This window comes from Protomyctophum bolini, assembly GCF_963924005.1.
Source record: "Protomyctophum bolini genome assembly, chromosome: 2".
NCBI lineage: Eukaryota > Metazoa > Chordata > Actinopteri > Myctophiformes > Myctophidae > Protomyctophum > Protomyctophum bolini.
In genome coordinates this window covers 10800140-10821793 of record NC_137863.1, presented here as the reverse complement: position 1 = coordinate 10821793, position 21654 = coordinate 10800140, and the positions used below count along the sequence as shown (strand labels likewise).

At 44.0% G+C, this 21654-nt stretch overlaps 1 protein-coding gene across 7 annotated transcripts in view; it reads left to right on the top strand.

Moving 5' to 3' along the window:
- Positions 1-2975: 2975 nt before the first annotated feature.
- itpr1b (inositol 1,4,5-trisphosphate receptor, type 1b) overlaps positions 2976-21654 on the top strand; it is a 112218-nt gene continuing 93539 nt past the window's right edge. For all 7 annotated transcript variants that reach the window (XR_013966014.1, XM_080792516.1, XM_080792512.1 and 4 more), the window contains exons 1-3: positions 2976-3099; positions 4182-4295; positions 9573-9643. Coding sequence is in view for 6 of the 7 variants with exons in the window: in XM_080792516.1 (XP_080648642.1) it covers positions 4204-4295; positions 9573-9643 (163 nt within the window). In the remaining variant the exon portion in view is untranslated. The remainder of the gene's footprint in view (positions 3100-4181; positions 4296-9572; positions 9644-21654) is intronic.

Below are 21654 nucleotides of genomic sequence, written 5' to 3'. Positions count from 1 at the left end.
AGTGACGGCAACCTGGGGTGGAGAGAGGGTTGGCAGCCCAAACCACTTCTTCCGTGAGGAGGAACCAAAAAGCTACAGACTGTGGTAAAACCTGCAAGGAGGGTTTAAAATCAGCCTCGGTGCTGTAGAGCTGCAACTCGAATTGTACCGAAGGATTCTGCACTTATGGTCAGACGAAGGAGGAGTGAGGCCCGGAGGCAACCCACAGCGCCTGGAGCCTCCTAGTGTCACCAACCTCTCATCAGCCATCTTCTCCACTGACTGTCTCTATGCGCCCAAGAAGAGACAGTGGGGGCTCTAGCATGACACTTGGACACAGACCAGGTCTGGTCAGTCTTGGTCGGGTTCCCTGGAGGAGGGTGTCTGTTGCAAGACCTGAAACCCAAAGATTACAGGAAATAACACTGATGATGTGTCCAAGTGTATGCATCAGTAGATGTATTGTTTAACATAGAGATCATGTGTACCGATTTGCGTGAGTAATATATTAAAAAAAATGTTTTTACACAAGTCACCCTCCTGTCCTGCATGGTGGTGCTATAAAAGGCACATACACATGTGCATATGGACGGACGGACAGAGTGCAAAACATAGTCTGTCTGCCTCTCCTTCGGCCTGCTGGAGACAATAACATAACACAATAATCTAACAATAACGGACAGTGTGTGACCCAAGGCATGCTGGAAAGAATGTCCCTCCAGTCCGCCCCCTGGGATACTATAATATACACACTAACACTGTACATTGAACATTCTCACCGTCATCAGTGCACAAAAAAATCACAAACATATCAGAGTTTGTGTATACAGACAGATAATAAAGGCTGTTTTGTGCTTTGGAGGAGGAGAAGAAAAACACTGTATCCATGACAACTGTGAACTCATGATGATCTGTATTTAACTTCAGTGACGTAAAATGTTACTGAAGCCCGAATATACTTTTAGTTTAGCGGAATAGACACTTACTCACGCCCACTTTTGTGTTGTGCAGATTTACTGGTATATTTAAAATGACACAATTGAGCATGTCATGTGATGCCACAGCATGCCATAATATTGTGCATAAACAAAGTGCTTGTAAAACAATAAATAGTTGTTTCAGTCTTTCTTTAGCAGCCTGCATCACTTTTTAAGGCTGGCTGGCATTTTTTGATGTTTTTGTATCACAATGAGTAAAACATTCTGATGATGCTGAATGGGTTGTATAACCAACCACAACAACAGAGTGTGATGCAATCATAATGATCATAAAAACTAATTTTCCTTTTTGACAGCGATCAAACTAGTTCCAGTCAATAAACACGATTAGTTATTGGCACTAAACATATGGATCAAGATCTTTCTCACACTTTTATGTGCAGACTGCAGAGTGGACAATTCTAGCCTGGACCTGGCCTAAATGGAGAGTTGCGTCATGATCCAAGGAATCCAGGGGGAAAATGAGTTATTGTTCGACTTACGGTTCTACAGTTATAAGCCAAAATGTGAAGGGCCCTGGTAGCATGAGGCCAATTTGAAACCATGAGACCAACTATTCTGTGGTGTGATGAACTGAGAATGTTATCACTGTTTCACATGCACAAACTGGGAAACTGCAAATGTACCGGTACTAGATTATTATTATTCAAACCAAGATTTTCAAAACAGTCAATTCAGACAATTGTTGAATAGAGGAAAGAAGCGCTGCCGTGGTCCTTTGTAGTTTTGAACTGAAGACAGGTGCTCGTTGGCGAGGGTTCAAACATGAAAAGAAAAAAAGGGGTCCAAGGCACTCTGTTCCAGTCAAGTGGAGAAAAAAAAGCCTTTATTTGTATGGCATGGCAAAGATCATTAAAATGGACCAACGCGTTTCGACTACAAGCCTCGCCAGGGTCCCATGACAAGTTGCTTTTCCTTAAAGCATGGTTGGTTAGTTTGTTGGATTCTCCAAAAGACATGCAATTTTTCTGCTGTTAAACAAATATCTGTCCAGTACTATAATGGATATGAATGACAATGTTCAGAATGCCAAGTAATTCACCAGGCAGACAGACTATGTTCCAGACTTCATTGATGTCTCCCCAAGCTGAACCCAGGAACCTGACTGCCAATGTTCACTAATCATATGTTTATGACAGCAGCACACCCTCACAATTGCTGGCTTTCTCTCATCTCACTGATGTGCACATGCAGAATGGACCCTGTCTTTAAAGGCTGAGAGTACTGTATACTGAACCTTTGGTTTTGACATCTAATGTCAGTCACGTTGTCAGACTAGAGCTCGTTCAGCGAGGGAGAGGGAGAGAGGAGGGAGAAAGAGAGATGGAGAGGTGTTCTATCTATTTTATTGAGTTGAAGTTGTCTGTCTGTCTGTCTGGTTGTCTGGACCAAGGTCTGGACAGATCATGCCATCTGTATGGGAGGGAGGAAGAGCTAGGGAGAGGGAGGGAGGGAGGGAGGGAGGGAGATATAGCCTATTTAACACACTCAATAGCCCCGCCTATGGGTAGCAACATGCTGATCAACAAGCTGATACTGTGTATGTGTGACTGTGGCTGTTGAATGAATGAATAAAACAGCTTTGGTCTCAAAACAGGAAACTCCCCTGGGCCCTGAGTCCCCTCCCTCACATGTACATTTGATTATCCAGTGAGTAATATGCTTATGATGCGCAGCAGGATGTGATCATTGTGTAGCCTATCACAAAACACGTAGGCTACACAGCATAAAGTATAGCTATATTTATTGGCAAAACATAAACCTATCTAGATCTAGATTAGCCATACAAATGATACAATGTTATGTGGATGCATATTCTATTCTATTCTATTCTATTCATCTGGCATCTGTATCATGAAAAACACAATTTCCCAGATACCTCTGCTGCAGTATAAATCCTAGTGAAAGGGGCGTTCCTCCAATGAGCATGTGGAGGAGGAGGTAAGAAGAAACGGATAATGTAGACCCGCCCGCGGAGGACACGTTCAAGCTGTCAGATGTTAACACCGTTTAAGCTACTCTACCAGGAGTTTCACTGCCATGGATTTAACCAAGGATAGCGTTGTGGAACCTAACGTTGGTTGATACAGTTTCCTTTGATCTCAATTCTTCTTTTTGCCAGGTAAATTTATAATCGTGCTTTTCCCCCAGAGCTACTGTAGGGCATTTTCATCTATAGTGTGTCATTGAAGAGCATCACTGTCAAGGAAGTAGCCTAACGTTGTTAACCCACACGCTGGTTGTTGCTGGGTGTTTTGCTGTAGGTGGCATCTTATGGAAAGGAAGGGGTTTATAGATGTCAGTTTTGTTTGTGAGCGGGACAATGAACGTACGTTAGTCTACATCTGCCGACTGCCTGCCATCTCATGAAAAACAGAATGTCAACAACAGCACGTTGTAAATTCGCCACAGCTACTTTAGGACACGGTAGAGTAATTCATTATTGAATGCACTGTCTTAGGTTGACGTTCTGCGTAGTCTTTACATTGCTTTAACTAAACTAAACTGAAGGCTTCTCTGTTTATGGATGCATACTGCTTATAAGTGGCCTAAATGTATAAGATGCTTGACCTCAATGACTTTTATAATATTGCATACTATCCCCGTGTGTGTGTGTGTGTGTGTGTGTGTGTGTGTGTGTGTGTGTGTGTGTGTCTCTACTGTATATTCTTTCAGATGTTCATACAGCATAAAATGTCAATGTAGATGAATAACAAAAGGTGCAAAAGGTTACGTCTGTGTTCAGCAGGTGATGCTCAATTCATCCTTATGCTTAGGCACCAGGGGAAAAAGATATATAGACAAACTTTACAAGGCTTCAAAACAATGATTAACCATTGATACATTTGGAACCACTGTCATTCAAATCAGCTAGCAGTTTCTGTGTGCTGGAAAATGTACACAAATGTTATGCAAATTGCTAACTTTCTTCATGTACAGTAGGTAATTGCTTGCTTGCCAGGTGCGGTGTGCACAGACTAGAATAGCTGTGGTAGTGTATGAATAAAAATCCATATGATGTGGTCTGTAATATAGACCACATCATATGGATATGTATTCATACATATAGACTATATCATCTCAATGCAACAGCTGTTGACTTCCTGTTGCATCTGTGGTTACTGTGTAGCCTGTTTGTAAAGTGAAATTAATATGACTAATATTTGTGAATTGATTTGTTTTGTCCCACTAAACATTTTGCAGGTGCAGCCAACGGTGAAGAACCATGTCGGTTTCCATGTCCAGTTTCCTCCATATAGGGGACGTATGTTCCTTGTATGCTGAGGGCTCCACTAGTGGATTTATCAGCACTTTAGGGTAAGTCTGCCCATTTCTGTGTTGGGACTGCAATGAGTCCAATATCTCTTCCTGGCACTGGTTTTGTGGAGAGCTGACGGAGCAAATGGAGATAAAACTAGAAAAGTGCTCTCCTCTGAGTAGTACATTTCTTCCAGGCCGGGTTGCCTATGGGCTGTGTCAGTCATGGGGTGCAGCCATCAGGACATGAGCAGAGCAGACTGTGGGGAAAATAGTTTGACAGATGGTGTAACTTTTCACGTTTTGTGGTACTCCTTATGCCACAAAACGTGAAAAGTTACACCATCTGTCACCATCTGTCAAGTGAAAGCGATTTTGGAGGTGTGCTGAATGTTATGTGGCATTTTTGTAAGAAATAGGCCCCACCTTCGGGTCTAATTGCAGGTTAACTGGTGGTGGTGGTGTGGGGATCATGTATCTGCAACAATTAGTCACATTCTACACACACTCTATAGTGAGGCAAAAATGGGCAGGGCCTATACAGGGAGTTGTGTCAGGAATCCTAGGAACAAATGAAAGGAAGGATCGCCACCGCCAACGTCATTTTCTCTACCCTGCAATTCCAGACGTCCGATTCTGCCGAAACTCTGGTGTAATACATTGGAGTCAATGGAGCAGATTGGACAAGCATATGAACAAACATTATTTCTGAATGATTGACCATTTTAAAATAATCGCTCTGGAAAGTTAAAGAGAACATCATTGCCTAATGTGTTGCTTTTCGATGTGTACACTGTGTAATTTTATAGAGGTATCCAAAGGTATATTTTGAACGTGCCAAGTATTGCAAGACCTGTCTGGCAACCAAATCTTGCGATAACTCAGAGACTGAAACGATACCTGCCGCCTCAATAAAATACTCAGTGCACATCGAAAAGCAAGTTATTAGAAAACAACCTGTGATATGTCTTTTATATTCCTGAATCAATTATATGACAAAGGTTGCAATCGTTCATAAATAGTGTTTGTTCAAGAGCTGGTCCAGCTGGCTCCATTCACTGCCATGTATTTCATCAAACGTCCGGTGCAAGGTTTGCCACCCACAAGCGTCATGGCGCATCCCTGGCGTCCAGGAAACCCACAGTTCAAGAGTTAACATAATTTGCCCTTCACTAAGTCCCTCCCCAACCCATCCGAGGCATTCGACAATCGCTTTTTGGGGTGGGATTTAGTGAAGAGCTAATTGCCACCCCCTGCTGTTCCGCCTGGCGGAGACAACTACCCCCCTCCCTTGTGGGGCACACAGTAGTAGACGGGTAGCCCATGAAATGATAATTAATGATAATTGATATGAGCCAGACAAATGAATAGGATGGGATTTGTAAAAAGAGGTTGAGATTAAGTTTACTGGATTAATAGCTTGGATTAATGTGAAAATACAAATCTAGATATATCTAGTAAATATAATCAATGTAGATATGAGTGTTACCCTTTACTTTTCTTCATGAATAGGACTTTGGTTGACAGAAGGTTGGAACCTAGTTTAAGCAACTCAACTGGCACATAGACTACACTTTATTCCATCCCCTCTCACTAATTACACACACACACACACACACACACACACACACACACACACACACACACACACGCGTGCAAAAGACACAAAATACTGTACATAAAGAGGAGACATGATGGAATGGAACAATGCTGTGACAGCCTGTCTGGTAGGACTGATATCATCCTGTTACGTCACAGAAGCCTGTTCCTCTCCCCTGCCTCCATTCTATTTTCTACTCCATTTGTTTTTCCTTCTCCCATGGTGAAAATGATCATAGCATCTGTGTTGTTCTCTCCTCCCTCTCACCTTTTAGCCCTACAATTTCTCCTCTTAATCGTGATTCATGCCACGTCATTAGCTGGCAGTCACTACTAGATGCCATGCACCCAAACACCCATCCCCCCCAACCTAGGGACCTAGGCAAGTCACTGAAAATAATCACAATGAAAATGAAACCTGAATCCTGATCTGGCAGGTGATGCCCTGGAAACCAGACAGATCTGCCACAGGAAAATAATGCCATGGGCAGATATTGTTCTAGCACATTCAGTTTGAATTGCATTTAGCTCACACCAGAGTTGTGGGTGACCAATCGGATCCTACTATTCAAAGTGACACATTGTTGCTGTGACGTTGGAATCTCTTTCTAACCGACCCTTGGAAATAAATCTTCCACACCGATGTTGGAGACTAATCTATGCAGTGATATTCGTCTGGCCATGCCAGGCTAGATGCCCTCCTCACTGATACAAAATGGTAAATAACTAAAACATTTATGCACAACACATTTCCATTTTCCATATCCATCAGGCTAACGGAGGCACAATATAACTAGATAAAGTGCCCATCGGCACAGGTCTCCACCAGGGCAGGTCAGGTTGTGGCCTCCTGGTGGCGCTATAATAGGCAAATGTGAAAAGGGTGCCATTTATTCTTGCCTTGGATGGCAATTTGAGGCTTTTTGTTCAAAACGGGCCAATCCTACAAACGTTGAAAGCCAATGTTAGCCAATTAGGATGGAAAATGATATATCGGACAGATCCGTCTTGAACACATGACTGTATAGAGATAGTGTGTAAGCCAATCAGTGTAGAATCTGAGAAATCCAACAGACTCGTCTTGATCACATGACTACAGAGATCATGTGGACCGATTTGCGTGAGATGCTATGTGTTTTACAGAAATCGGCCTAATGGTGGCGCTATAACCGGCAGATGTGGAGGGATGCAGGGACAATGTTTTTCCATAGCCTCTAAGGAGTGCGCATACATAAGTTCTTAGCCAATCAGGATGGAAGATGGGAAATGGTGCCGCTCCGTGTTGATCACATGACTATGGAGATAGTGTATACCGAATTGTGTGATGTATGGATAAAATGTGTACGAGTAATCTACAGAAATGTGTTTCGCCTAAATCAGCCTCATGGTGGCGCTATAACAGGCCGTTGAGGAATATTTGGGGCAGAGGTTCGTCGTTGGCATCCAGGGAGTGTGTGTGCAAAGTTTGGCATGGATCGGGCCAACGGTGCCGGAGATTAGCTGATAACGGACGGACGGAAGGAGACAATTACAGAGATCATTACATACAATTTGACCATTGATTGATACAGTATGATGCAGATAAGCATAACGAGCAACAAAGACATCACAAACATAATCAACAATAATTGTGATTAATAATGGCGAGTACCGGTACAATATATTAAGCAAAAATAATCGGGATGATTATAATTTTAACCCTAATCATTCAGCCCTCCCTTAACTCTAGCCCCATTCAGACAAAAACCTCAGTCTTTCCTAATCCCGCGCTGTGCGTCACCAGCCATGGCAACAAAATGTGGGTGTGCAGTCTGTGCACGATTTTAAGTGCTCATTTATCAAACTGCACGTCCGGTGTGATGTTATGCCTTGTAAGGACCCCCTCTTTTCCTTGCCTGACTCTTAAAACTGTCTATAAATAGCCTAATCATATAAAGGCGTTGATATCACCGGTGATATGACCACAGGAGACAGCTGTACCCGCCTGGACCACAGCTGATTCAGAGAGGACATTCAGGGTCTTTCTATTGATGGTGTGTACAGTATGAGAGCTAAAAGCAAGCTGCGTCTGCTTCATGTGATGCTTTGCCCTTCTACACAGTAAAATACCCAGTGTTAGTTGGTTCCATTTGTACCTATAGTGGTCCATTTGGTTCCATTTGTACATGTTCAGAGTTACATAATAATAACACTACACTATTTTTTTTAATAGTGATTTTGTGGTGTACCTAGACTGTGAAATCTGTTGACACTCTCTCCTCTTCTTCATGTCAGATACATGAACCTGTGACCTTAACATGGGCAATGGGAGCTATAATGTGTTCTCAGAGCACAAGCTGGTCCTCCTTGAGTTTTTCAACAATGCCTTTTAGACTACAGTGCACACGGCATGAGCTATAAAAAGAAATGGCTGATCAGACTGAATAAAGAACCCTGCCGGGGTGTTGTATTTGACTTGGCATTGGCTACTTACTGTCTGTTTCATCTCCACTAAAATGAGGACGGCAAGTTTAAGCAACTTTGGGTACCTTGAAAAGCTGCAGTCAGTGTGTTTGAGAAATGGATCTACTCAAATCTTTCTAGGCTTTGTACAAAAAAATTGTGATTAACATATTAGAATATTTGAACTTTATATATAAAATATACATTTCTTTTAGCTTTTTAGGCTTTGTAAACAGGGCAGATATGACAAATAACTTAAATATCCTATACAATGAGATGACTGACAATGACCAGCACCAATAATCAACAAAGTAAACCATGGAGGAGGGTCGCGCTCAGAAATAAAAGTCCATACCGGTATTTGTTATTGTTCCATTATATGCCTCATATTGACAAAATGACTTTATTTTTTAGCTGTCCATCCTTCATCTGTGTGAATATAAAGGAGAGGAGGTCATAATAATACCAGGTGATCAATCATCCTTAATGATAGTGATGACACCTTGCACATGAAAGATGTGCAACCAATAATCAAAATAAAGAATTAACTATGGCAAAAACCAGGCCATATACTACATTTAAAAAAATTATACTTTTCCAGATTTTAAAAAATGGCTAAATGGCTATCTATAAGCTCACATTGCATTATTGCAAAGAAAATAAATCAGATTATGTTTATATTGCTACTGTTAGTTGCAGAATTACAGATCTGCTGTTCCTTTATTTATTACTTTTTGGGTTCATTACCCCCTTTCCCTGATTTCGGAATCCCTTTTCCGTATAGAAACAGCTGGTGTAGTAGATTCCCTGACTTGCTATGCTGTTGATGTGCCTTTAAAGCGTTGAGTGCTGTCGCCTCATAGCTAGAAGGTCCTGCGTTTGATTCCCGCCGGGGACACTGTGGGCGTGTTCTCTCTCCTCTGCATCATCAGCTCCCATATCCCGAGTTTGCATGTTCTCCCCGTGCCCCCTAGGGTAGGTGCCCTCACAAAAACATGCAGTAATCCTGGTCTATATACTGCCGGGTGAAAAATGGGTTGCAAAAATTGTGTGATAAAGAATTGGGAATTTAAAATAAATTAAAAAGAGCCTGCAATAGAAACAAACAATTGAGAGCAAAACAAACAAACCAAGAACCAACATGCAGTTACAGTAGGCAGAGTTGGAATGGCATTAATGATGAGATGAGTGTGGATTGGTTTGTGTTAGTACTGTGCACTGTACATATGTGCACTGGTCACAGAGTGCTGATATCATGGATTATTGGCTGACAACTCTTAATGGCTCTGTTCCCAGGCTTGTGGATGACCGATGTGTTGTGCAACCAGACACAGGCGATCTCAACAATCCCCCCAAGAAATTCAGAGGTAAGATCACATCCTGTGTTATTCCAGAAAATGTGTTGCAAATGGAATGTATCAAAGTTTTGCGACAATGAATAATTACAAACTGGAGGTTATGCAATAACCATGGTTATATAAAGGATATGAGTGAATCAATTCACTATGGGTTATGTCCATTCTTGGACGTAAGACAGAAGAAATCTTATACACTCACGTTCTAATGGTATTAGAACGGGCTTTACGTCATGACGCAGTGCAAGTCCCTCCCCCGAGGCTATAAGTGCCTGCACTGCTGTCTGGACGTCATTCGGTAATACTTTCTCCTTCTGCCGTTAACAAGCTAGAAGGGCAATTTGGTGAATTGATTCACTCATATCCTTTATATAACCATGGTTATTGCATAACCTCCAGTTATATTAAAGTCTACTCGTGAATCAATTCACTATGGGAGACCTAATAAACTCCCTTCAAATCACTGAAGTACACACCCGTCCTCATGTGTGTCCCCGGACTGTGACGTCACAGGCGTGACGGTCACGTCCCCTAGGCTATGAGACAACCATTTCGAGGTCAGAAGGTCACCGACCTTTTGACTTTGATAAGAGGCGGAACCAAATGGACCCGTCCACATGGTCCCTGTTCCTACCTTAAGGAGCCGATGAACCACGTCATCTTACGTGCCCCGAGGCCTAACCACTGACGGTCCCAGCCGTCTCAAGAGTTCTGGCCTCAGTCTTATCCTAGTCGCTAATATACAGGCTTCAAGGTATATAGAGCTAGGTTGACTGTTTATTCACTTATGTGTTTACATATATACATATATACGTACATATACATATATATTATATACTCGCTTCCCTTATTTATATATATATATATATATATATATATATATATATATATATATATATATATCTTAAAGGACATGCCTCACCGGGAAGCAACCTGCAGGATCGCATGTGCCACATTAGGTTCTGTTACATCCAGGTTATAGAACCTAGCAAAAGTCGAAGGCGAGGACCAACTTGCCGTCGTACAGACATCCTGTATCGAGATACCTTCGTAGAGCGCCCAGGATGTCGAAATACCTCTGGTGGAGTGTGCCCTCAACCCCACTGGTGGCACTAACCCAGCCGTGGAGTAAGCCATCTGTATGGCCTCCATGATCCATTGGGACAACCGCACCTTAGTAACCGGTTCTCCCTTTACGCTAGCACCCCAGGCCACAAACATCTGGCTGCCCTTCCTGAAGGGAGCCACCCTGTCCATGTACACTCGTAGGGCCCGCACTGGGCATAGACGATGCAGCCTCTCGTCCTCCTCCATCTAAGTGGCGGTGGATAGAACGACCTTAGGTCCACCGGAACACTAGCCAGGTTGGAATTCTTGGGCATGAAGGCCAGGTTTGGTTTTACCATGACCCGCATTCTATCCCCACTAAAGATAGTGCAATCAGGGCTCACCAAGAGCGCCTGTAGATCGCTCTGTGGATATATATATATATATATATATATATATATATATATATATATATTTTTTTTTTTAGCTGTAGTGAGAGCCAAAGAAGGACGGCTTTTAAAACTAAGAATCTCCATCCTACTGAATCCAATGACTCGAAAGGTGCCCTTGTTAGAGCGTTCAGCACTAATGACAGGTCCCAGGAAGGAATCAGAGACTGAGTAACCGGGCGGTCCCTCCGAACCCCTCTTATGTACTATCGTATGAGTGGGTGTTCACCCAGGGCCTTATCCCCCATGCCAGTATGACATGCTGACATAGATACCAAACCAGATTGACCTTGATTGATGATTGGGACTACCCGTCATCCAGCAGACCCTGTAGGAGGGTCAGAGCCGTCCTCACTTAGGCCTGGAATGGTTATTCCTGGCCTGGTCTTCCTGCACCGTCGCTCGAAAACTTTCCAGGCAACATTGTGTTGTTTCCTAGTGGACTGGGCCCTAGCCCCTGAATTGTGGCCATCACGTTCGGGGGCAAACCCTCAGCACTTAAAAGTTCCTTTCACGGGCCAGGCCCATAGATCCAGGGTCTGAGGGCAAGGGTGAAAAGACCCTTATCCAGTCTGTGTGAGCAGATCCTTCCACAGCGGAAGCTGCCATGCCTGGTCGCATATGAGAGAGGATATCTCTGACCTCCACGACCCCCACGCCAGAGCTATGAGAGCCACCTCTAGGCCCTGAGTTCTCACTCTGTCCAAGGTGGGTCGTATTACTTTTATAGAGATAAAACTTTAATTGTAAAAGTATTAGTGACAGGGGAGGAAAGACAGGCCCTGCGGCCACTTGTGAGTTAGTGCATCCAGTCCCAGTGACGAGCACCCTTTGATGAAGAAGAACGGACGGCACTTCGTGTTCTCTTCCGATTCAGACAGGTCCACCTTGGCTATGCCAAAAACCTGTCCCATAACTGAGCGGCCACTTCTTGGTGGAGAGACCAAACCGCGTAGCGGAGCTGGCCCCTGGATAGCAGGTCCGCTCCTGCATTCAGGAGCCCTGGGGCGTGACGGGCTCTGATCGAAAGGAGGTGTGTGTCGCACCACGTGACTAGTCTGTAGGCTAGTAGATGCAGGGTCTTGGACTAAAGTCCGCCCTGCTTGTTGATATAACACATCGTAGTAGTGTTGTCCGTCCTTTCTAGGACGTGGCGGCCATGAATAAATGGTTTGAACTGACGCAGTGCCAGTAATACTGCCATCAGTTCGAGGTAATTGATGTGGGCGTTTCTCAGAGCGCCGCACCCCCCTGTTTGCCATTTCGTCGACAGTGGCACCCCACCCCGACGTGCTGGCGTCCGTAGTAGCCACTTTCCTGGAAGTGTTTATTCTCATAGGGACGCCCTCTGTAAGCGTGGCTCTGTTTTCCCACCAATTGAGTGCTTGAACGCACCCCACTGTCACTCTGACTCCTGATATCGGCGGTTGGAAGGAATACGTAGACTAGAGACTAGCCTCGATACCCAGGCTTACATTTCGTCTGCGCGAAAAATGAAACGTAGAGACCGCATCCATTCTTGGAATGGCCTTATATGTAGTCTGCCTAGACGTATTTAGTGAAATGACGGATGCATGATCCTGAAAAGTGTCACACATTTGAGAAACGGTTCCACCCTCTTGGCTCAGCCTGGCTGAGAAGGAGAGAGAATTCAACGTTATGCCTATGCCATCTCATGCGTCTCTCAGGCGTCATCGTGCTCTTCGCATGATTTATAGTAAAAGGCCCAGGGAGGATAGCTGATCCACCACGAGTCTCGTGTGAAGCAGCGCCTCTGTTGGCTAACTTGCGCACAGCAGGAGATAGAGGAGACAATACGAGTCCCTTGGTGACACAGAGGAGCTAGTGCCGCCTGAGTGCATTTCACGAATACCCTGGGGGGTAGTGACATCCCGAACGGGATGTCACTTCGGATCCAAAGCGCAGGAGTTTCCTGTGTGGTGGATAGATAGGGGTACGGAAAAAATCGTATTCGAGATCGATACCGCTTGGTGTACCGGTCGCCCTGGTGCAGAGAGCGCAGTAGGGTCGCTGCTGTCAGCATTTTGAATTTGAAAATTCTGAGGTATGTGTTGAGAGCTCTGAGATCCAGGAGGTCGTAGTTCCCCCCCCCTTATTTTTGACCAGAAAATAGCGGCTGTAGAAACCGTCGTGTTGTTGGTCTAAAAGGAACCTCTCTGACAGCTTTTATTTATTTATATATATATATATATATATATATATATATATATATATATATATATATATATATATATTATTATTATTATTATTTTATTTTTATTTTTTCATTTATTTTGGCCAGTAATTCGAGGATCTCATCCCGACGTACTTCCGCTGCCTGCCCCCCATTTGAGAGAGAATTATCTTCCCGAACTTGGGTGGTGACTGTACAAATCGCAGTTTGTAACCCGTCTTTACTGTGAGTGATACCCAGGGGGACGCGCCACATAGCTTCCACTGTTAAAAACACGAGCTCCCTAGCATGGGATTCATTGCGAGTGGCAGCATTCCCTAGTGGCTTGGGGATGTAACTGTCGTGGTGCTCCTATCCTAGGAGCCTCTCCTCGCCTAATCGGGCTGGCGAGGAGAGTTTGCGGTCGCGACGTCTCCAGCCTGCGGCGAGCTTTTACTCGCTACAGGCCAAAAACGCCGTCCGTCCCACCGCTGTCGAGAAGTCTAGCGACTCTTTCCGCGGTGGGCTCATGCCCCTGTCATGTGGTTCGAAGTTGTTGTTTCATTGTGTTTTGTCTTTAATATAAGAGGCATCGATGCAATCAAGCGCTTTATTAAACATGATTTTGTACATTTGTGGTTTGTACACAGCCGCATTTTACAGCGGTATTCAACACAGCAACAGCTTTTTTTTTTTTTTTTTTTTTTCTAGAGGAATGTTCGTAGTCTCTTTCCCGCTCTGCGGTAGGCATTAACATTTTCCTCTTCCTTACCATCGGTTCCGACGTGGGGCCCGTGGCCTCTATGATCGGAATCGGGTTTGAACCTTTGAGCAGTCCTTTCAAAATTCATGCTATCCAGCGTGTCCGCAATCCGCATCGCCATCCACGGTAAGAGCCTCTGCCACGAGGAGTCCTCTGGGGGACGTACTCTCGTGGCTGCACTGGCTGGTTGCGAGCGCGGCCAGCTGCCGCTCTGTCGGCAGGCTAAGCACGAGCCTGTCCTTGCTCCGCACGGAACTTCCAGAGCACTCTTGTGTTGCCTCTTTCAGCCGGCGGAAGGGCTGGGCCCCGCCGTTGGCGGACGATATGGTGGGGCTGGTTCTAGTAGTAGGTGACGCAGCCCCTCCGCATTCCTCCTGCTGTTCTTACCGGCAGCAATGAGCTCCGTCAGCACTGTGAGGGAGCCCTACAAAAGGGCCTCGGCATTCAGGGCTCTTGCCACGGCTACAAGGTGGCCGTAGATCCGTTTGAGTGAGGCTGAAGCCGCCCTGTCCTTTGGATCTGGGAAAGCGGTTGATTTAGGGGGACTTCCCGAATGGCATTATTGCCTAATAGGGAGAGTATTTTGGTCCGAAGGATCTCGGCCGCCTGCCCACTCGCATGAGAGGATATTACTTTCTCGAACGTGGGTGGTTCCGCAGTGAATTGCAGCTTGTACACTGCCCGCCACCCATGGGTGTGCGTGTGCTACGCATTCTATCCATTTTGGAGGGCACCGTGCCAAAGATTTTGGCGTGGTGGTCCCGTCTCATGATGGCATTGCCTTTGGTTATAGGCTCTGCCATCATGCTTTTGAAAATGTTGGCGTGGCGGCCCCGTCTCATGATGGCAGTGCCTCTGGTTAGAGGCTCTGCCATCGTGCTTTTGAGAAATTTGGCGTGGTAGCCCCGTCTCATGATGGCAGTGCCTCTGGTTAGAGGCTCTACCATCGTGCTTTTGAGAAATTTGGCGTGGTGGCCCCGTCTCACGATGGCAGAACCTGCTAGAGGTTTTGTCATCGTGTTGTATTGTCTCACTGCCGCTGATCGTTGTAACGATCGGCGCGGTAGTGGGCTCATATCCCGCATGTTTACACAGGGGTACAGGCAATGATTCAGCTGATTCGTTCTGCACACATTTATTTGAACCAAGGAAGGGACATGGGAAGCAGAGTATTCAGCGACACATTCTTTATAAAGTGCGGTGCAGCAGCAACTCCTCTTAGGGGTAAAGCAGTATGAACATTCGACGCACGTGTCGTGCGGGTCCATCCTTAGCATAGCGTTGCCACAGTGGTCTGCTCGGCATTGCTTCTGTGGCAGGAAAAAACAGCCCCTCTACGTTGGCGACGGGCCGCCGCTCAGGACTTTGTCGTCTTTTCTGCCATTTTCTTGCGGAATTCCACGTTCTCAGCAAAGAAAAAGTTGTCTCTGTGGGCATCTAGTGCCTCGACAGTAGGATGCCAATTGTTGGCCTGCTGCGAACTGGCTCGCGTTAGCTATCAGGTTAGCCGCTCCTAGCCTTGCTAGTTTACTTACCCGTGTTGGAAATTGTCGCTGTGGGCTTCTAGCGCCTGGACAATAGAATGCTAATTGTTAGCATGTTGCAGACTGGCTAGCGTTAGCTATCAAGTTAGCTGCTCTTAGCTTTGTCTACCTGTGTTGGAAATTGTCTCTGTGGGCTCCTAGCGCCTGGACAATAGAATGCTAATTGTTAGCATGTTGCAGACTGGCTAGCGTTAGCTATCAAGTTAGCTGCTCTTAGCTTTGTCTACCTGTGTTGGAAATTGTCTCTGTGGGCTCCTAGCGCCTGGACAATAGAATGCTAATTGTTAGCCTGTTGCAAACTGGCTAGCGTTAGCTATCAGGTTAGCTGCTCCTAGCTTTGCCTACCTGCGTTGGAAAGCTGAGTTTTGGTTTTGTCCGGAGCTGCTAGGTCTATCACGGAAACAAAAACAGCTTATTTTATCATTATTTTTCTTCGTGAGTGTAGCTTACACTAAGAAAAAACACCAATTCCACCTCGTGGTACCGAGCAACCGAGGCCACTCGTCCTGTTGAGATATATAAGGAAGTTGGGCCTTTCTCTTGTGATTTAGCTTGTCTGTCTTAACGCAGAAGAAGAAAACGAATGACGTCCAGACAGCAGTGCAGGCACTTATAGCCTCGGGGGAGGGACTTGCACTGCGTCATGACGTAAAGCCCGTTCTAATACCATTAGAACGTGAGTGTATAAGATTTCTTCTGTCTTACGTCCAAGAATGGACATAACCCATAGTGAATTGATTCACGAGTAGACTTTAATATAACCTCTGCCATCAGTGCACATTGGATTCCCTTGACTTCCTTTTGAATAATTCAATGATAACAAAACAACGAAACTAAACAAATGTTTTCCTTGGGTTGATGGCATGATAGCATTTGGAAAACCTCCGACACTTTCAGATAGAGCAGTACAAGGTTTTCAAAGCTGTTATATCAGTCCTGTCTGTTTTTGTGTGGTTTATTTGTTTATTAGATATCTTTGCTAATTGATACTTTGCTTAGGAATACTTGGAATGATTTGTGTCAATCTTCATGAAACTTGGTGGCTTCGGTTTCCCCCTAAAGTACTTGTTCCATTTTGGGACCAGATGTACAGAGTTTTGGAGAATTGGATTGAATTGTGATTCGTGAATGTCCCAAAGATATCATTAATTATTGAGTTTCAAAGATCAAGGTCACAATCAAAAGACATGCTGTAGAACAAGAGTTGGTGTAGGCAGGGTTTGCAACCTCAGGTGCACGTGCAAAAGTATGACTGAGGTGCAGTACCTCTGACGTAAAGTCATTGAAGCAGCTGACCATAACCTTGCTGACTACAAAGATGATGTTTGAAGCAGGATGATTACAGGGGTTGACAGTTGACTCTCAGGGGCACTTGCCTGTCAGGCAAGTACAGGTCATTTTCTACTTGCCCAAAGGTCATGTCCACTAGCCCAAAAAGTAAATCCTCCATTGTAAAATGATAAGTAAAATGTATTCTTGTTGGGGGGGCAGTCTGTAGCGCTGTCGCCTCACAGCTAGAAGGTCCTGGGTTCCCTTCCCACCGGGGACGCTGTGGGCGCTGGGGGTGTGTTGTTCTCTCCTCCACGTCATCCCCTAGGGTGGGTTGGCGAAAGGGCCTTTCTGTGTAGAGTTTGCATGTTCTCCCCGGGCCCCTAGAAATGCAATAATCCTGGGCTCTATGCTGCCTCCCCCCTGGTTAGCCTGGGCACCTGATGAAGGGGAAAGGAGCTGGTTGGAATAACGTGTTCCTTATCTACATCTACATGCTTTGTCCTACTGGGGAAACTTCCCCCCATGTCAGGTGATAAGAAGCGGCCTGCTCACTCCTCATGCATTGAGGAGCCCATCCGAAAAATGGGCTATATATATATATATATATATATATATATATATATATATACACACACACACACACACACGCACGCTTGTAAATCCAATCGATAACTAACGAGTGGCGACAGTCACTTTGAAAACTAGAAAAGCAATTATATTTAATAAAGACGGAATGCACTGACTTCTCCGTCGGGCAACCTGAAAGCACTTGCCCGAATGTTTTATTTACTTGTCACGGGCAGTCAGGCAACCTTTAGTGTCAAGTGCTGGTCGGATGGGACTTCACTTGTCAATGCTGTGCCTGAATGTCCTCGATTAGATCAGTTCAGTGATTTCCTCCATGCTGATGAGTTGTCAACAATGGTGTCAGGGGACACGTTCTTGCCTCTGAGGTTTGATTGGAATGGGGTTGAATGGGTGATGGAGTGATACTGTTGTGGTTGAGCATGCAGTGAAGGGATTGCCAGAAGAATTTATAGATTAAGGCAGTAGAGCACAGAAGAGACTAATGGCCCTGCCGCCAACAACAAAAGTGTTAAGGTCACTGGCAAGGGCAGTCAATTAAGCAGCAATCGAAGATCATTCCTTCATGTTAATACACATACTGTGTTGCAATATCAATTGCCTAGATGGGCTCATCCTGACCAATGTTTTGTTATTTAGGAACAAGATTCTGTCTCTCAATGTTAATCAAATTCCAAGATGAGAAAACGTTACATTTGATCTATGGAGCTATACTGCAGGTGTTTATTTGATCTCAGCCACATTTCCACTATGTTGAGGAACAATGCCACCCTTTTAACATTGCGCTATTATAGTGCTCCCATTTTTGTAAAAAAAACACCAAACATGTTTATTACTTTTATATTACATTTTGTCCAAACATACAAACGTTCCTGACCTATTGGAGACCTGTGCTCCGAGGAGCACTTTTTCTAGTTGCCAATAATTTGGCCTTGCTGCTATACACTACATTTCCCAGAGTGGTCATAAATCCATATGCCCCGGATCTGGATGCCACAACAAAGGGTTTCATTTCAGAACTTTTTTCAGGTCCGAAGATTGGCGCTAGTGATTTTGGTGACCCATTGGCCTTTCCAGTTGTGTAAGGAACAGCACAGCCTCTAAAGCCTCTGTATAGACCGATTCACAGAGGGGTGCCCTGGGCGCGGCCATTACTGAGGTGTAATCCATCGAGCAGGTGCTTCGTAGGCCAGGTGTAGCTCATCAGTGCTGCTGTGCTTAATGGTACACCTCAGTAATGGCCGCACCCAGGAAACGCTCTGTGAATCGGTCTATAGCTTCCAAGCTGCTGACCTTCATTCATGACATCATTTTCAAGCTTCAAACCAGCATCTTTGCTAAAGCTATGTCATAATGACCTTTTCCACTGGGAGAATTATTGTTAATCAATTTTGTGAGGTGTATGGGTTTTAGTTAGTTGGAAGTGCAAGTACAAAGTTCACGGTAATATTCTGTAATGCGGCAGTATGTCACATTTCTTGTGGAACAGTGGTACTATATTTACAACTGCAACTTCTCCTGAGGGGGAAAAGTAGGTTTGCACCATTAACCCATTTTGTGCCTCTCTTTCGGTCTTATTTTGGAATAAGGTTTCTCCCATTTTCAATTATTATTGTTTTTAAATAGCACTATTTTTTGCCTGACTAGTGGTGTGGCTCTAAAGCCTGATTTATCCAGTACTGGTGTCGCACAACAATGGCAGATGTATACGTATACGTATACGTATACGTATGTCGTTGTAGTTTGCATTTTGCAGATCAGCTTTTTTGGTGTGCAACACCAAAAGGGCAAAAGGACCCAAGTTTCAATGCCAATTACATCTTCAGCTTCTGGAAATTGACCTTTTTAACCATGGGATTGTAGTACTTTATTTAGCACATTCCTGTCATTCCTGTCATACTTGTGCAGCTACCGGTCAGGCAAATGCCTATGCTGCCACAAAGCCACCACAGAGTCTCTCCAGAACTATCAGAGCTCTGAACAAGGAACCAACTGTTTTAAACTTTTTGAGATAGTCATTCACCACCAGCACAGCAAACAATCTGCAATTATCTAGCTCAGTATTGCTATACAGTAGTTCACCATCTAAAATGTACTGCTATTTGAACTATTCTTTGGTCACCCAACTTCTGCTGCCTGAATGTATATATAGTACTGTATCTTGACCTGTATCATTCAAGGTAATATGGTATACCAGTGGTAATTGGATATCCTTAAAGATTTACTATACCATCAAAAATATTATTCATGGGTTAAAAATATGAAATTAAACATGGAGGTAGAAAAACATATGAACAGCAAAGACATATGAAAGCAAATACGACCTGTTACATCACGAATCAGATTAGATCATATCAGTCCGTTGATCGGGCGCCCCTTGAAGCGCAGGCCAGAGGGGTTGTCTGTCCTGGAGAATTCTGACGTCTCTACTTTTTCAGACACTATATAGGAATATTTCTGTCCCTCTGTGACCTTGCTTGAGCACAGCTAGGGTGCACACTCTTATGAGTAATGGTAACTGCTTAAAGGGTCTACTTTATCCCAACAGTATGCAAATCAATTACCCCATTAATATCAATGCATTCCCAAATACACCCAATACATTCCCAAGTATAACATATTAGTGTAGGTAAAATGTCAAATAATGTCTGAGAAAACATTGAAAAAGAACTTGACTGTGAAATGAAAAGGGTTGAGGAGGTGCTGTAGGAAATGATAAACAATATTATTTGACAGCCTTTGTAGTGGCATATCAAACGGTATAGTATAAAGAGGGAGTGGGTGTAATTGGCTTGTCCAGTAAATATATTTATACTAGGGCATTGGAGAGCAATGAAATAAACGTGGTCGGGACTTCAAAATAATGGAAAAACAACAAACTGAATGGTGCCCGCTAGGCAGGTGACACAGAGGAGACTGTAGCGCTCTCTCTCTCTCTGCTGGAACAGTGCATGGTTGGCAGTATCCTGCACACAGCTGTCGGTGGCATTGTGACCAACATCCACAGTGACGGCAATGCCCCTTTCATTCTTAATGATTTATCAGGGGAAAGGTGCATTGAACCGACTAACAGGAGGACAGAGGATACATTTCTATTGAATGCAAATATAATGGGCAATGATATGGGATGGGGCAAATTCTTATCTGATGTTGAGCATAACAAACACATTTTACACCGAGGAACGTTGGCATTGCAATGACATTTTATTGGATTCCTTGTGACACTGTTCCTTGAAAACCTGCCTGCACCACCTGCTGAGCATGTGGTGTTTAATGATCTTTGCATAGATTTATGTTTAGCATCATTTTGTGTAGCCTATTACATACGTGTCATGTCATACTTATGGCCCCAGCCAGCACAGATATTCAAATGCGCTGAATTCTGTGACAGGTCAGGTGGCTGGTGACAGTGATGAGAGATTTTGTGAGAACAAAACACATACTATTCTTAAACGTCTTGCAACTTTTACTTCACAAAATAGCGTACAGTATCATTTCTTGTATCGTTATGAGTAGTGAATAATAAAATGTTCTTCTTGAAACAAAAGGCAGTGTAGCTGTTCATGTTTTATAATCATATAAATATAATTTCAGATTGAAGAATGAACTTGTATGTATGTGTGGGTGAATAGCAAATGGTGTGAGTGCAGCATGTTTGATTAATGTGAATATATACCTGTCCAGCTGACTGAGTTGAGGTAAGCGATTCAGGTACTGTGTGTTGTTCCTACTGTAATTTACTTCAGATGAACACAAAAGCTGTAGGCCAGACATTTTCAATTAAATTAAGGGCATTGCTCTCACTTGCTGGCCCAAATACAGACAACAGTATATATCAGTCTCCTGGTAAGTTAGAGAAATGGATATGGGCATAGTGCACATCCTTTCCATTGAATGATGCAAAGAGAGGATATTATCTTGTCAGAGTCTAACTGGGCTGTGCAAATCGTATGCAAAACCTTTGTGTAGCATCAATGTACAGTACAGTAGTTACTAGTTGGCAGCTGAAAGACAAAGACTCAAGTCACAGTCGAGTTGTGAGGCAATCATATCTTTTAGATAGTTCAGTAACTGAAGTCAAGTCAAGTTTATTTACATACCACATTGCATGATATATATAGTAATCAGAAAAAATCTTGAAATAAGGAAATAAATTCCTTATAAAGAAATGTCTTCCCAAATGTGTTTGT